At 46.1% G+C, this 15,951-nt stretch overlaps 1 protein-coding gene across 3 annotated transcripts in view; it reads left to right on the top strand.

The window, feature by feature from the left end:
* Positions 1–15,951, top strand: part of cpne5b (copine Vb) — a 73,749-nt gene that overhangs the window by 6,825 nt on the left and 50,973 nt on the right. For all 3 annotated transcript variants that reach the window (XR_014119374.1, XM_027023090.3, XM_081705396.1), the window contains exons 2-3: positions 12,152–12,192; positions 14,085–14,131. Coding sequence is in view for 2 of the 3 variants with exons in the window: in XM_027023090.3 (XP_026878891.2) it covers positions 12,152–12,192; positions 14,085–14,131 (88 nt within the window). In the remaining variant the exon portion in view is untranslated. The remainder of the gene's footprint in view (positions 1–12,151; positions 12,193–14,084; positions 14,132–15,951) is intronic.

Consider the following 15,951-nt stretch of genomic DNA (forward strand, 5'->3'; position numbering starts at 1 on the left):
TCCTCCGTCTCTCTTTGTTGCCATGGCGCCAGGGTCTGGGAATATGAAATATAATATCTTATCTCTTGAATCGCCGGCACGGATGCGTCATTGAGCTTGTAAAGGATGTTGCTATTGTGGTGACACGTGATTTGAATTGATTGTTGTTATTTTATAAATAAGTTAAATGCTTCTGAGAATTACGTAAAGAAATATATAAAGAAACCGAATCCTAGTCACCTTTGCCTTCGTTGCCTGGCTATAATCGTCATCCTGGCCTCGTGTAGGTAAAAGGTTCATATTGTGTCATTGACTTAAGATGCCATTTGATAGGCTGCCTGAAGTCGGTCATGACCACTCATCATTATGCGATGCCACTTGTTAGGCTGCCTGAAGTCAGTCATGACCACTCATCATTATGCGATGCCACTCGATAGGCTGCCTGAAGTCGGTCATGACCACTCATCATTATGCGATGCCACTTGATAGGCTGCCTGAAGTCGGTCATGACCACTCATCATTATGCGATGCCACTTGTTAGGCTGCCTGAAGTCGGTCATGACCACTCATCATTATGCGATGCCACTTGTTAGGCTGCCTGAAGTCGGTCATGACCACTCATCATTATGCGATGCCACTTGATAGGCTGCCTGAAGTCAGTCATGACCACTCATCATTATGCGATGCCACTTGATAGGCTACCTGAAGTCGGTCATGACCACTCATCATTATGCGATGCCACCTTTAGGCTGCCTGAAGTCGGTCATGACCACCCATCATTATGCGATGCCACTTGATAGGCTGCCTGAAGTCGGTCATGACCACTCATCATTATGCGATGCCACTTGATAGGCTGCCTGAAGTCGGTCATGACCACTCATCATTATGCGATGCCACTCGATAGGCTGCCTGAAGTCGGTCATGACCACTCATCATTATGCGATGCCACTTGTTAGGCTGCCTGAAGTCGGTCATGACCACTCATCATTATGCAATTACACTTGATAGGCTGCCTGAAGTCAGTCATGACCACTCATCATTATGCGATGCCACTTGATAGGCTGCCTGAAGTCGGTCATGACCACTCATCATTATGCGATGCCACTCGATAGGCTGCCTGAAGTCGGTCATGACCACTCATCATTATGCGATGCCACTTGATAGGTTGCCTGAAGTCGGTCATGACCACTCATCATTATGCGATGCCACTTGATAGGCTGCCTGAAGTCGGTCATGACCACTCATCATTATGCGATGCCACTTGATAGGCTGCCTGAAGTTGGTCATGACCACTCATCATTATGCAAGTTTGATGAATGCCACTGAGGAGAACTTTAACGAGTTTCTGCCCTGACTGCTAACCCTCCTCTTTGATGTGCACCAGGAGCTCTCCAGGCCAGAATTGCTGTTCTTCTCCTGCTGTTGCTGTAGTCCTGCTCTGCCCAATTACTTACCAATTACCAATGATCAGTTACACTCTTTAACATGCTGTCTGGATCCGAATGGTGTAGAGAAGCTCTCCTTTGTCCCTGTCTGCTGAAAGGGCACGAGCTGCACGAGAGGGCGAGAGCCGGCAGGCCGGACCTTGGGCTCAGGCGTGTGGAACAGTAAGGAGATGTGTGATCGCAGAATGTTTGTATATGTGTGTGTGTATGTGTGTGTGTGTGTGTGTGTGTGTGTGTGTGTGTGTATGTGTGTGTGTGTGTGGGGTTGCTGGATAGGGCCGGTCACCTGGACGTGGACAGGAAGCCTGGGAGAACTCCTGGATAGGCAGGTCAAGGCTCCGATGAGATCCTGTCGTGCCGTGCCGGAACGGCACCGATGCTGAGGATGGATGGTAGTGGTCGAGGCCTTGCTGCTCGTCCTAAACTCCCTTAGCGGAGCTTTCACGCGTAATCGGAGTAGTCCGGGGTCGAGTGGTTGGAATTATGTTTGGGTTTGGAATTGACTGTGATTGTGTTACAACTGTCACACTGTGAGATACGAAAACGCAATAAATAATGCAAGACCCTTCTGACAAAGACGAATAAATGTTTGATTGCCTAGTGTTGTCCTATTTGGGACATGAAACCTAAAATGTGATGGGTTTCATGTTAAGTCATGCATTGCATTGTTGGCTCATATAATGCAACCATGTACTTTTAATAGAGTTGGGCTCATTAATCATAATCCCATTGATATGATTAAATGGGACCAGATGTTACATGCCGTTACAAGCTTAAGGTGCTACAACACATAAATGCCACTGACCTACTTGAGTCACTGCCTTGAACAGGCTCATTACCTCGTGACAGCCATCTTCTGATGGAGGGATCGGAGCTGGAACATTGTGTTTTCCTCTGAGCTAACTCGTATTCACCTAGAGGGCTAATATATGAATCATTTTCTCTAGGAGTGATGTTCATTGCGGGGAACACATGTTCCCACATAGGCGGACACACATCGTCATTCACCACCCCCCCCAAGATGATGAATTAAAGTCATTACCTTGCTGTATTGGAATAAATTCACTTGCCCAAGTAGACCAATTTTCAGCCATTAAAAGCTTTTTTTTTTTTATCTATAGGGCTGATGTCTTGTTAGAGAACAGACGGTACAACATTTTTCTGTCTCGTCCGTTCTCAGGCTGTCCTATTGTGACAGCTCTGTCAGGGCGGAGAGAACTGCGCCGAAGGAAGCAAAGTTCAGATGAGATCCAACCTGTATCTCCGCGTGGCTTCTGAACCCGTGAAGCTGTCTGCCCGGCCCGCACTGCCCGCTCACCCGAGGGCAGTGTGGTGGCAGGTGAATTTTAATATAGCCTCTGTGTGCTAGAGACTGCTGCTTGCGCTTCATTATAAACTGGGTGTTCTGGAAGCCTCTGACAGGTGCGAGATTTCGAGCGAGGTGCGCTCGCGTGTGCGGGAGGTGTTTGATCACTGGGCTGGGGACAGAGGGTGGTGTGAGTACACGTGCTTGTGTGTGTGTGTGTGTGAGTGTGTGTGTGTGTGTGTGTGTGTGTGTGTGTAGAAGAGACTGAGCCAGGAGTGGAACACAATGTAAAGAACAAAAAGGAGTGTAGAAAAGGTAATAATAATAATAAATAAATAAATAAATAGAGTGAACAGAAGTTTAACAGAATAAAACTTCATAAAAAACAATATTAAAGAGTTAGATTTACCAGAATAATAATATACCTTTTTAAAAGCAATATTAAACAAATGTCTTAGTATTCTTTATGAAAATGTGTCAGTAGCTCTGAGGTTTTCCTTAGAGAGTGCTGCAGCTTGATGCCATAGTAACCAGCAGATCCTCACTGCTCAACCACGTCTGAGGGATGAGTGTAACGACCATGGTAATCTACACGCAGCGTAACATAACAACGATGAGTATGTTGAGGTGGGAAAACCTGGTTCTAAAAGTCACAGGTAACCAAGGGATTTAAGAGATGATGTCATGTGATTCCCCCACATGAGGATTCTGGCAACAACATTCTGCATTTTGCAATATTTTATATGTGTGTTTGTGACAATAACGGCACATAATGGTCTTGTCTAGTTAACCCCAAAGTTTCTCACCATCAGCGCCGGAGAGAGCATTCCTGACCATAGAGATATTGTGAAGATGTGAGATCTTTTGCTGGTGATGCTGGAAAAGACAGATTGAGATTCCCAGTGCTGATGCAGATGCGCAGTGCGAAAAAACCCAAACCAAAACAAATGAAACACAAACAACAGCAACAACAACAGAAAACCCTCAAAGCAATTGCAACACTTGGTGCTTATCATTTTTGTGCAGAAGTTTAGTTGGCCAATAGTGTGCCGGCAGAGGCGGAGTAAAAACGGGGGGCTGCCATTGGGCCGTGCGAGGAGTTACTCCTCCCCTTGGGAGCCCAGCAGCGACACGGCAGCCCTGCAGTGCGTAGCCAAGTCCCCACCCCTCAGCAGTCCCTGCGCCGGTTTCTCGTGCTCCTAGTGGAGGACCCCATGGGGTAGTCGCCTGGCCTGAATAATTAAACAGTTGGTGGGAAAAGCGTGCCGTGCCTGTGAGCCAATCGATCGGATGTGCCCAATGTCAGTGCCTCGGGGTCTCCGCGCCAGACATGGATAGGGTGGTTTTTATTAAAAGAGATAAAAGCCTATTTGTCCCCATGGTGGTGCTGGAATATGCGTACCCAGGCCTGATCGATCCCTCGGACCTGGACTGCATGGACAAGGGCCTCTGGAAGAAGACTGGAGCCTGGGGAAACATGTCGGTGATGGCACAAGCCGAACAGCTCATCCAAAACGGGAGGAACTTTCTTGGCTCAGTTCCTCATCACGAATTTCACACTCCAAACATAGAGAATCTCCAAGAAGAGAATTTGTCTGCAATCCGGCACAACCTACGTGCAGGTGGGAGATCGATGGATGCTCTGGTAATCAGCCCGACTTCATGGCTCTGGTCAGGCTGGAACAGGTCTCCTAATTCCCGTGTGGCTTTTCCTCTGTGAGTGGCTTGTGCAGGGAGGACTCGGGTTTGGCCTATCGATTCAGCTCTAATTGAAAAGCGGGAGCGTTTGCGCTGGTGCCGGAGGGAGCTGCAGGCATAATTGGACTGGAAGTTGGTTTTCCATAGCCGAAGAAATGATGCTGGTCACATGCGCACACGTAGCAGGCTGGTCACAGAATGAGGCATGAGTGTCCACGGACTCGTATAATCCAGCCAGCTCCCTCGCTGGACAGCAAGTGTTTTAAAGGGCTTCCCATTTCACGGCACTGCAGTACTTAGAATTATTTTTGTACCTTTTGGTTCAGCCCTGTAACTGAATGATAAGTCTGTGGAGGAGGTGCTATCTAATACAATTTCACAGAATCTCATTAGTCTCCTTGCATTGCAATGTGCAATTTATAGCAGTGGTATTATCGGAGATCTATTTCTAATATAAGGTGATTGCTGGCAGCTGCACCACCATGTCGACCTCATATAGAAAGCACTGACACTAAGCCTGAAGAGACACAAAAGTCTGCTCTAATCAACACTGCAATGGTCTCCAAGATTGGGTTGACGGGGCTCAATGTGGCTCATAAAAATGCCGTTGCAAACGCCAAAACTGAGCCTCTCTACCAGCACCTGAGGGTTGCGAAAAGGGATTCACCGTGCAATGTAGGTCCTGTTCACTTGAGACCACTTCAATGTGCAGTGTGCTGTCTCATTTGCTGTGTTTTCTCTCATATTGTTGCGGAGAAATCAACGCACAGGTTTTTCCGCTGTCCCTCAGTGTTGGCGTTTGCAGGCTGCGTGCAGTCTTGTAGAAGTGATGTGTCACAGCCTCCAGTGCAGGAATTTACTGACGTTCTTTGTGAGATGGCAGACGATGTCTGCGTTAATTGCCATGATATAACACGCTCTGTGGCCAGGGTGTTTTATGATGCATCTCGGTGGCGCTCTGCCGGGTAATGTTTCATTATAGTGATGAATCAAAGCCCCCCATGACGGCTCTCTCGGAGTACCGGCTGCGTTGCAGACTGGGTTTGGTGCATCCGTGTTTATTTACACCCGCGGCATGGTTTTGGGTTGTTCCAAATGGAGCACGCGCCTCTGTCTCTCTTGTGTGGGATGTGAATGACAGTTTGCCCTAAATCCCTCTGGTTTGTTGTGATGCGATGAAATGGGAAGAAGCCATGGAGCTCAAGGTGACACCAGTAGAGGGGTTGAGCTGTACCCATGTGGGGCCGCAGGGTGTTGGGAATTCTGACCACCAGTTTTGCCACACCCAGACCCAGCAGATCACCTTCCCCTGAGTACTAATGGGCATCACCTGTTTATCTCCGTCTGTTCCCTTATAAAGACTGCCGTTCTCATGGACCTCTTTGCGAACAATTGCCATCCTAGCGTGCACACCAAGGCATCTCTTCTCCTGTTGATTTTTCTTCCGGCCAACCTCTGTTTCCCCCCTGCACTGCGCCTCGCCCCCAGCCCTTCGGTTCCCTCTGGACTCAGCCTACCGGTTCTGACCCTGGATTTGACTGACAGCTCTCTGCGTCGTGATCCCCTGGTTACTAACACCGATCCTGTGAACTACTCTTACGGTCCTTATCTGTGTTGTGAACCAAATAAAGACTTACGCATTTGGATCCAAACATACCTGCATCCTAGCGTTCGCGACACAGGGTGGATGAGGGTGGATGAGGGTGGGTGAGGGTGGAAGACCTGCTCACTGAACTGGAAGAAATAGGTGACTGCAGTGCTTGGGTTTTTGGAGGCCTTTCCACTGTGTGAACTTGGGATAGGGACCTGGAATGTGATTTGGGCTTGGCCAAGCCCAGTTGTATGTGTTATTCTGCATGCATCATCACTGGTGGTGTTATTTGGTGTGCTCACTGGTTCAGAGGCCTTTTGTAATGTGTGTTAGGATCCATGCCTAGCTTTTTACCATTGGCCAGGCATACACACGGGGTGCTGGAAGCGTCTGTTGTTAGATCACACAGGTCACATTTTGTGTTGGCATTCACCATAGCGCGCACGTTTCAGCAGCGACTTCGGTGGAAGAGCATGGTGCATGCGGATAATGTGGAAAACTGTGTAGATAGTTCATGCAGTATTGGGAGGGAGAGGGAGAGAGAGAGAGAGAGAGAGAAGATGGGGTTGCTCGTGGTGGTGATGAGGACAGTCATTTGAACCCATGCCCTTCAGCTGTGAAACAGAAGGTGCTCATAACCCTGCCTTCATCATTAACTGTGCACTGCTAAACTCTTTCTCTCTCGCCCTCATGCTCTCTGCTAATCTCTCTCTCTCTTTCTCTCTGTCTCTCGCTCTCTCTCTCTGTCTCTGTTTTCCTCTCTCTCATGCTCTCTCTCTGTCTCTCTCTTGCTCCCTCTTTCTCTCTCTCTCTCTCTCTCTCTCTCTCTCTCTCTCTCTCTTCTGCATGATCCACACTGCTCACTATCTTCCTGCCGTTCTGCATGCTGCTCTCTCCTGCAGCCGTCCAAGTGGCAGACTGCAGCGCTGCACATATCAGCAGCACCAGGACTACAATGGGCCTCTCTTAATGGAGCCTGTGGGCTTGCTGTGCTGCCTTTGAGGTGACGTGTGTGTGTGTGTGTGTGTGTGTGTGTGTGTGTGTGTGTGTGTGTGTGTGTGTGTGTGTGTGTGGTCTTTATAACCACTGTGTTGACACTGTTAGGTGCCATGCAGGTTCCTCAGTGGGAGAGGAGCCCAGCTAAAGGGCCATTTATGATTTACCTCTGAGCACAGATTACATGAGCTCCTGGCTGGTAACTTGCTCCAACTCAGCCTGTCTGGCGGTCTTGCTGGGTCTGCTTAAAATAGTGGCAACCACCATAACCTGAAGGCAGAAGCACTGTCTCCTCTTCTCGGTGGTGATGATAATTACTGCGACAGATACATTTTGCCATCTGTGTAAGACTCAAGGAATGTAAACAAGCAGTCCAACTGTGTGTAACAAGGGTAGAAGCCAGAAACATGGTCATGACCAGGTGTGTTGCCATTAAGCTCTGAAAATAAAATCATCATTGCTAGATTTATATGGATTTTTCATCACAAGACGTCCTTTAGGAAGAACACAGAGAATGGAAACTGTTCAACTAAAATGACCTTTTGTGGCGTGATTATAAAAAATCCAGACGCAATCAGGACACGATCAGGATGTAATCCTAGTTCATTGTTGCTAAACCGTTTTTTCATTCACTGCGTTCTCCCTAAAGGACCTCTCATGATCTCCGGGTTGTTCTGTTGTTAAAGATCTGTGCAAACGATGCAAAGCCATTATCCCAGTAAATCCCAGAGAGTGAAGGATCACACTTCAGCAGCATGTCATTTGGATGGTGTCACTCACCCACATAAACAAAAAGCAAACACTCACGTAAACATAAATGCAGGAGGATGCTTCCAGGAATCAAAGTCCTGCTCTGGTGTCACCCACTTCTGCCTGATTAGGTCAAAATACTGAGAATGCGTGAGCATCTCATACAAAAGCAACAGAGTGCCTTACTGGGGCCAATGCCCGATGTAGTCTACTGAACGCGCTCTAGCACAGTGCAACTCTATCGAATGCGCTCTACTACAGGACATCTCTATCAACCGCACTCCAGCACAGTGCATCTCTATCGAACGCGCGCTAACACAGCGCATGTCTATCAAACACACTCCAGCACAGTGCATCTCTATCGAACGCGCGCTAACACAGCGCATGTCTATCAAACACACTCTAGCACAGTGCATCTGTATTGAGCGTGCTCTAACACAGTGCATCTCTATCGAACGCGCTGTAGTACAGTGCATCTTATCGAGCGTTTTCCAGAACAGCAGATCTTTACCGAGCCCCCTCTGGCACGGAACATCTGTAAACATCACGGAACCTTCCAGCCTCTTGTGGAATTTCGAATTAGTCCGGCGTGATCGGCGGCTCTGTTGATTTACTAGAAAATGCTGAGATCAGCTGAAAGATGAAAAGGGTGAAGTGAGTGTAGTCGACGGCAACGGCACAAAAGCGCCGCGCAGCTGTTCTACAGGACTTTCCAGCAGGTGCATGGCGGTAATGTTGCCAAATCATCAAACAACTCATGTAGCTGCTCCCCCCCACCCCCGCACCGAAGACTTCCTCCATGCACGGACACTTTTATACATCATTCATAAGAATCCTTATGTAATGCTTTTCGATCTGGCTCATGGAAATAGGGCCCTCGCCTACAGACATTTCCACACAGCTAGGCGTGAGCACGATGGCCCAGGAATCCGTGCAAGGAAAGAGCTTTCTGCTTGTATCTAATCTGCATTGAGTTTTTTTTTTTTTTTTTGTGTGTGTGTGTGTGTGTTTGTGTGTGTGCATGAATGCCTTTGCTTTCTAATTTTGTAGATATTTTACTAACTCTTGGTTTCTCTCGGTCTGCCACGCTCGTTTGTGGCCTACCTGGAAGAAAACAAAGACGATTTTTAGTTTAACGTGTTTCGTATTGACTTCCTTCCTTGTTCGTCCAAATGTCAGCGTTGTACGTACACAGACGCTGATGCGCAAACACACCCAGAGTGAGATGCGTCACATCAGGCCATCGGTTCACCCTGGGCTGAGTGTACCCCAGGTCAAAGCAGAAGAGTCTATAGCACAAGGGGTTTGATGCCTGAGAAGAAAGAGCTTAGATAGTGTTGGAGTGAACACCCATATGGTAAAACATCTAAACCCAGCCAGGAGTCTCTGGCCTTTTTTCGGATAAAGCAGCTTTATTTTGGGTGGCTTTATTTGATGTTCTACATGTGTTCTACCATTCTCTAAAGAAAAGACTTTATTGTCCTTTTAAATCACCTGAGCCAGTACTGCAATAATGAAGAACCATCATGTGGCATCCATGTTTTAAATGAAACATTTGAGGGTGAGTATGGGCTACGATGGAACTACCAGATTCCTCACAAAACTCAGCAAGCACAGAGGAAATGCTTCATTAATGCTAGCAAGGTACACCAAAAGCACAGTTATTAATTTACTCTCGGAAAGGTGACGCACAAGCTGGAAGTTCCTGCTATTTCCAAGTAGCCCGCTGCCATCTCGTGAGCCCTCGCCATTGTGAAACCGTTCCTGGCTAACCGCTTAATCACATTTCCTTTGACCTCCGTGCCTGCGCTGATCGAGGTCGCTGAGCTTCTAATTAGGCCACTGCCGCCTTTAAATTACAGCAGCGGGTAACCGAAGCTGGAGCGAAGACCGCGGCGGCGAGTGCTAGGTACACCCCCCCACCCTCGCCCAGGAGCCGGTGGACCATGCCATACAAACATATCCCCAGGTCAGGCTGCGTGCTGGAGCTCTTAATGGCTGTAATTAAAACTCTTGGAGCACTCCGCGCTGTTCTCTGAGCTCCACGCTCACTAATCCCCCCCGCAGATGGCGATAGGAAGCCCCGGCTCAAGACAAGATGCCCTGATTTTCAATAGATGCGTGACAGAGCAGGACGTGCCTGCTCAGCGAACGCGTGCTAATCGTTCGAGCTTCTCGGGGTGGCCACGGCTGCCCGATGGACAGCAGGAACAGGGACGCCCGTGTCGCCCTGGAGAAGTGTTTAATGAGTCAATTCTCATTACATTGGAACTCTCATATTTGTTTTGAGTAATAATTTTTCATCAGTACGCATTATATTTTTTCACATTAAAGTATTACCAGTAATTGTTTTTGTCTGTTTAAAAAAACCATAAATCCTGTATTAGTGCAGAAAAAGAGGCCTTTTTCAGCCATTTACATGTAATTGCTTACACTAGTGGACTGTTATTTGCACTGTGTGCCCATAACAGTGGAACACTTACAACCGTCTACTTCATCTCTGAGACTCTCAAGGTACTGAAGACTAGATGAACAACTGAAATCAATGTCACTATTTTTTCAGCGCGTGTATTAGTGTCTGTACAAATTGTGTGATTTGTACTGCAAAACCTTGGATTCGAGAAAGGTGCTGAATGAAATTTACATTTAATTATAATATTACTATATTACCAAGTAAAGTAGCTATGTCATATAGAAATGTAATCTTCAGCATCTGTTCTCAACAGGCTGTAAAGATGACAGAATTCTGAACTAGTGTACATCTTTAGAAATGTGTGAGCACTTCTGCCCTTCTCATACGAGTTAATTAAATGATTCATAAATGGTATATTATTAAATGTTGTGAGTAGGCCTGAGATTCCATAGCACTTTTTTTAAAGTGCTAATAACATTTGTCCATGTCCTGATGTCTCTAAACACCATGGATTTTCATGTCGCGTTCACACTGACTAGTCTAGTCATGTCTGGTTGCTCTGTGGGACGGTACTAAATGGGTGGGTGTGGAGGTGGTGTGGAGGTGGTGTCACTGCTCTTTCTGAGAGCTGCACCTTAATCTGGGGGGAAAAGCAACTTTTTGGAATATGTGAAGGCACTAGAGAAGAAAGATCTTCCGGGTCCTCTTTTCCGTGACTCTCCGCAATGCCATTACCGTCTCCTGTGATCTTATGGCTTGGGTCACAGTCATGTTTATTTTCTGCGGGGATGTAACCACTGGTGATTGGAGCAGGTGAACGAGTTAGGTGACACTAAGTTCCCAGTGATGCAGAGCCAGTGTATGGCGGGGGTCGTTGGAGGGTGGGCAGGGAAGAAAATGTCATAGAAGGTGTTATAGGAAAGACACAAACACGTAGATAAGAGCCCGTAATCAAAGGGCCTTGTTCCTTCTACCCAGTCCCCACATTTTCCTCTGATGACTGCTATTGTGCTCTCGTCCGTATGATCCCTGCTTCTGTGACCCCACCACAAAAGTGTCATCTCTGATTTAGACATTTTGGTATGATAACAGTTTTGTCACTCAGGGCCAGGCAGAGTACTCAGGGTCCTGTGCATTTCAGCAGGACTGAAACATCCTGGTTAAAAATCACTATCTGTTTTCAGCAATTATTTTAGTATGTTGCCAATGATTAAATGCCCTGCATTTTGGAAGTAGCTGTATAATGCAATAAACACCAAAACCCACAGTGTGCTTGTCTTCCTCTGATATGTATTTTTTTATTGTTCAGAGTAATACTGTGTTGTGATTCTAAACTATGTTTATAATGTGCTTTTTAATATATTGGTGCTGTATTTTTGCAATATTGTTAATTGTTTTGATAAAATGTCTCATAACATCAGCCAGGTCATTGGATTGTCTAAGATTGATAAACTGTCATATAACATTAAAAGACTCTATAGAGGACCATTTACAATATTTACACTGAGTATTAAGTTGCAGAATAACTTGCATTTTGGCAAAAGATAGATACTATAGTAACAAAGAGGTCGCTCAGCATATACGCATATCAGCAAGATAATATAAGAGATAATATAAGATAATATAATAATTTATTCTACTCTGGCATGTAACAACTGAACCAGTTTTCACAAGGTTACTGAAAATCTTGTACACTAGGATTTTCTATAAAGCCATCAAGGTGTAATTAAGTTCTAGTTGTTATATTTCACTAAACTGAATTTTTCAAAAGGGATTATTCAAATGCTTGGGTTAGAATAGACATTGCACCTCTGTAAATGCATGATGCTGTCTGACGGTCACAACCAAAAACAAAACAAAACCAAAAACCTTGCTTGTCAATTCAATAAGATGCAGATAGCAAACATTAGCGACGGCTCATATTTCAATGTCATTCTCGAATGATTAGATTTTGTCTCTTTCTTTTCCTCTAGGAATCTTCTAGATAAAGACACATTCTCCAAATCAGACCCAAGTGAGTATCATGTTGCCACAGCTATGGAGACCTCTCGGTCTATCACATTGCTCTGCCTCTCGCGCTCCGTTCTCTGTATCTCTATGGATTTATGATTTTAAGCACATTATGAATATTAAATCACCTGCTGAAATAAATTGCTTTAGGCGCTGCTTGGCTGCAGCATATGGACGTAGAAGGCACTATCAAATACAAATCAGACATGTAGATTTGTTTAGGCTGTCTTGTATGTCTAAATGGTACAGTAGATACAGTACAGAAGTAGTCCTGAGCAAGAACTTTTTTTTAGGTTCCACAAACTAAAATAGATGGACATTATAGTTAATTTACACTGACGTCTACTGTGTTTTTATCAGACATTATCAGACAGAGCAATACAATGTTTTTTGTCAGATTTTTTTTTCTTAAAACCTATACAAACTTACTTCAATAATTTACAGATGTGTTATTTTCTACCAATATAGAGAGGCTTTAATGAGAAAACAACAAAACATACAAATACAGCAATTCTGAAAATATTTAGATTTACATTTAGCAAAAAAACCATAAGAAACAGTTTTTTGCATAGGACAAAATCTTTGTTAACCAGTATAATTGACAGGCCCTATCTGAAAGGGTTGTGAGTACAAAAAATCTTCACCTTCTAAAACAAAGCAATGTGCATGTTCACCATAAATTCTGCACATGAGCTCTTATCCCGAATTTCATGAGATCCATGATTTCGGCCATCTGGTGGTTCGTGCGCTCATTAGAGTGCAGAAATGGTCAACGTCTAGCGTTCGTTCTCCATCCTCTAAAATTCGATGCGGTGTGCAAATGAGGGCGAGGTTGCCATACGATGGACACTCCGCTCTCGGTCACCTTTGGAACATAAATGAGGGTTTCCTGAACCGGGCAGGACGTCAGGGAGGCTCTTTGAAGATAAATGGACCAGTCAGAGGAGGGGGGGGACGGCCTGTCTGCAGCTTCTATTACACAGCAGAGCCACTTAAGAGGGTACTGATATGGAGAAATGGGAAGGATGATTGCTAATGAGAGTGTGTCTGCGCATGAGGGGAAAAGATTTTCCGGGGGAAGGGGTGTGCGTGTGCACTTGTGCGTACGTGTGAGGACGATAGGGCAAGACACTGTGGTTGAGGGTTTGTGTCCGTGTGAGACTGAGAATGGAGTAAGAAAACTGTGTGTGGGGGAAGGAAAGAAGCACGCAAAAAGAGTGTCTGTTCTTGTGTGTGTGTGTGTGTGAGAGAGAGAGAGAGAGAGAGGGCGAGAGAGAGAGATGCAGTGGTTCTACAGTATGAGGCAACTCAGTAGTAGGTTTCCTTAGGTGTCTCTTTCTGCAGTGGTTTTTTTCGCCATTTCCAGGGACTTAGTTACAGGGACTAAAGTCCCAGTAGTTTATCACCATAAATGAAGTTCATTAGATAAGTCCTTGGAGGGCCGACAGGCCGAGTCTGTGTAACTGAAGACTTTGGCAGGCTCGCTCGCCCAGAAGAAGCTGCGATTTGATGCAGTATCGATTTTCAAAAAAGTGACAGGCCAAGCTGCTTAGAAGCGCAATCGGCTCCATTTAAAATGTGGCATTTGCTTGCTGCCAGTGGTAAGATGATTCCTACAGAGCTAAGCACTTGCGATGTAGGTGTTGTGCACTTCTGAGCCATGAGGGAAAGTCGATTAGGGCATGCTTTAAACAGCGGCGAACACTAATGAGACCAGGGAGTCACTTATGTGTTTCCTGTTTGGTTCGTTCTCACTGTTCTGTTCTCTTCAAACTGTCAAGGTATTGCTAATACGTCTCAGTGCAGTGTGCAGAAAGCACAGAAAAAACCATTTAAAAAATCCCAACAGATGTTTACGGACCATGTGTTAATTGTGTTTATTTCCTTTTTCCACAGTGTGTGTCCTGTACACACAAGGAGTGGAGACCAAGCAGTGGAGAGAGGTAAACGCTCCCTCAAGCACACCCCTGCCTTCAATTAGGAAGTTTCTGCTTTATGAGCTAGAGTTCTGACTGGCCTTCAGCTCACTCAGGCTTAGCGAGGGCCGGAAGTCGAACCCGTCCTAGCCGCATGCGGGAGAGCTTCCTTCTGCTCAGCACAGCTGCCAGAACACGGTGGAGCGCCCTCGCTTTAACAAGTGACACTTTACCCAGCAGTCTCTTCTGCCTCCGATACACCGTATCAACCACACTCCCCCCCCGCCTTGCGCTACTGTAGAGTTGAATCAAACGACCTTCCTCGCCAGTTTGAAGCGACGGCCCGGCTCGGTGCTAACAATGCAGCGTTCAAAACCGCAAAGCTTCGTTTTTTGCTCCTGACTGAAAAGGCCGGTGCTGCTTTTACGCTTCCCCACCGCAGTTCTCTACGAAATGCCTTCAGAATAAAAGACGGAAAATTAAGGGTGCATTAAATACCATTTAGGCATTCAGCATGTCTGTGAAATAGCAATATACCAACAGCAGAGTATAAACTATATTTTCATTTATTTTATATGCTCTGTTTCCATAGTATGATAGTGTTTTTCTATAGTATCATAGTACTTATATGGAATAAGTTAGAATGTGCAGCTCATTCTTTGCTTAGGAAAGAGTTGCTTTTCTAAGAGAATGAGACTGTGAGGAAAAGAGGACCCGGTTCTTGAGAATTAAAAACAAAAAATCTCCCAAGGTTTATTAATTCTGGTCATAGAGTGGCCTTGCCCTGCATATATTATCGCGTCCCCTCTCAGAAACATGCGTCATCCCGGCACATTGGGTGCAGGGAAGCCCCTAAACTGTGCACTGGGCTACACAGGAACCAGGACGGAAAAACATGGATCCAGACCGTAATGGTCGGTACGGACATCAGTGGAGCTCAGAACCCCATAAGAGAGGCTTCGGAGGTTCTACTCCACACCCAACATGACCGGAGCTTGTGTTCCAGCTTACGTGGATATTCCGCAGGCTGTGGAGAGGGGGGTGGGATGTTCACATTCAGGCCGTGTGTGTGTTTGGGGGGGGGGGGGGGGGTGCAATGACAGCTCACTAGCGTAACAAATGTGGCCGTGCACCGCGTCTTCGCTATTTTTATCAGACAGTTGTCCGCAGTCAGAGAGAATTAAAGAAGAGGTGCGTTAAGTAAACGGAGCAACTGGAGTGGAAAATCATTGACTTAATGGGCTAGTTTGTGGTAATTTGTTTAGGACTGTTTACTATTTATCTCTCACGTAGCTTATAGAGATGGTTGTGAGATGCAAGCCAAGTACTCATCAAAACCTGAAGAGACAAGAACCTAATTTATATGTAGTCTGCTGTGTTGTGAGTTCATTTTTTCCTCATGCTTTGCAAATAAAGTGCTGCTCTTCAGAGATGTACACACACACGCGCGCCCGCTCACACGCACATGCACACATACACGCATGCGCACACGCACACACACACACACACACACACACACAACTTGTGCTGTTGCTGCCTGTAGATGCGCCTACCAAGACCTTTTCCCTCTCTATAACATCTCAGGTTCCTCATTCCTTAAAGATACAGTGTCGTATAACTGTTTTATTGTAGGAATTCCCATGCAATTCCGGCCACTACCAGTGCAATCTCCTGGCAAGAGACCGGCATCCTGCACGACAGCCTGCAGGGGGGTGACGTTTGGCCAGTTAAATGTTCTTCCAGCTATCTGAATCAGTTCTGCTCTCTCTGCTTGTTCAACACTCAGAATCGCACCTCTCAGGGGCAGAGGCACCGGACTCAGTCACCGTTCAGGCCTGAACCGTAGC

Source organism: Electrophorus electricus, chromosome 22, assembly GCF_041902795.1.
Source record: "Electrophorus electricus isolate QZ-2024a chromosome 22, ASM4190279v1, whole genome shotgun sequence".
Taxonomy (NCBI): domain Eukaryota; kingdom Metazoa; phylum Chordata; class Actinopteri; order Gymnotiformes; family Gymnotidae; genus Electrophorus; species Electrophorus electricus.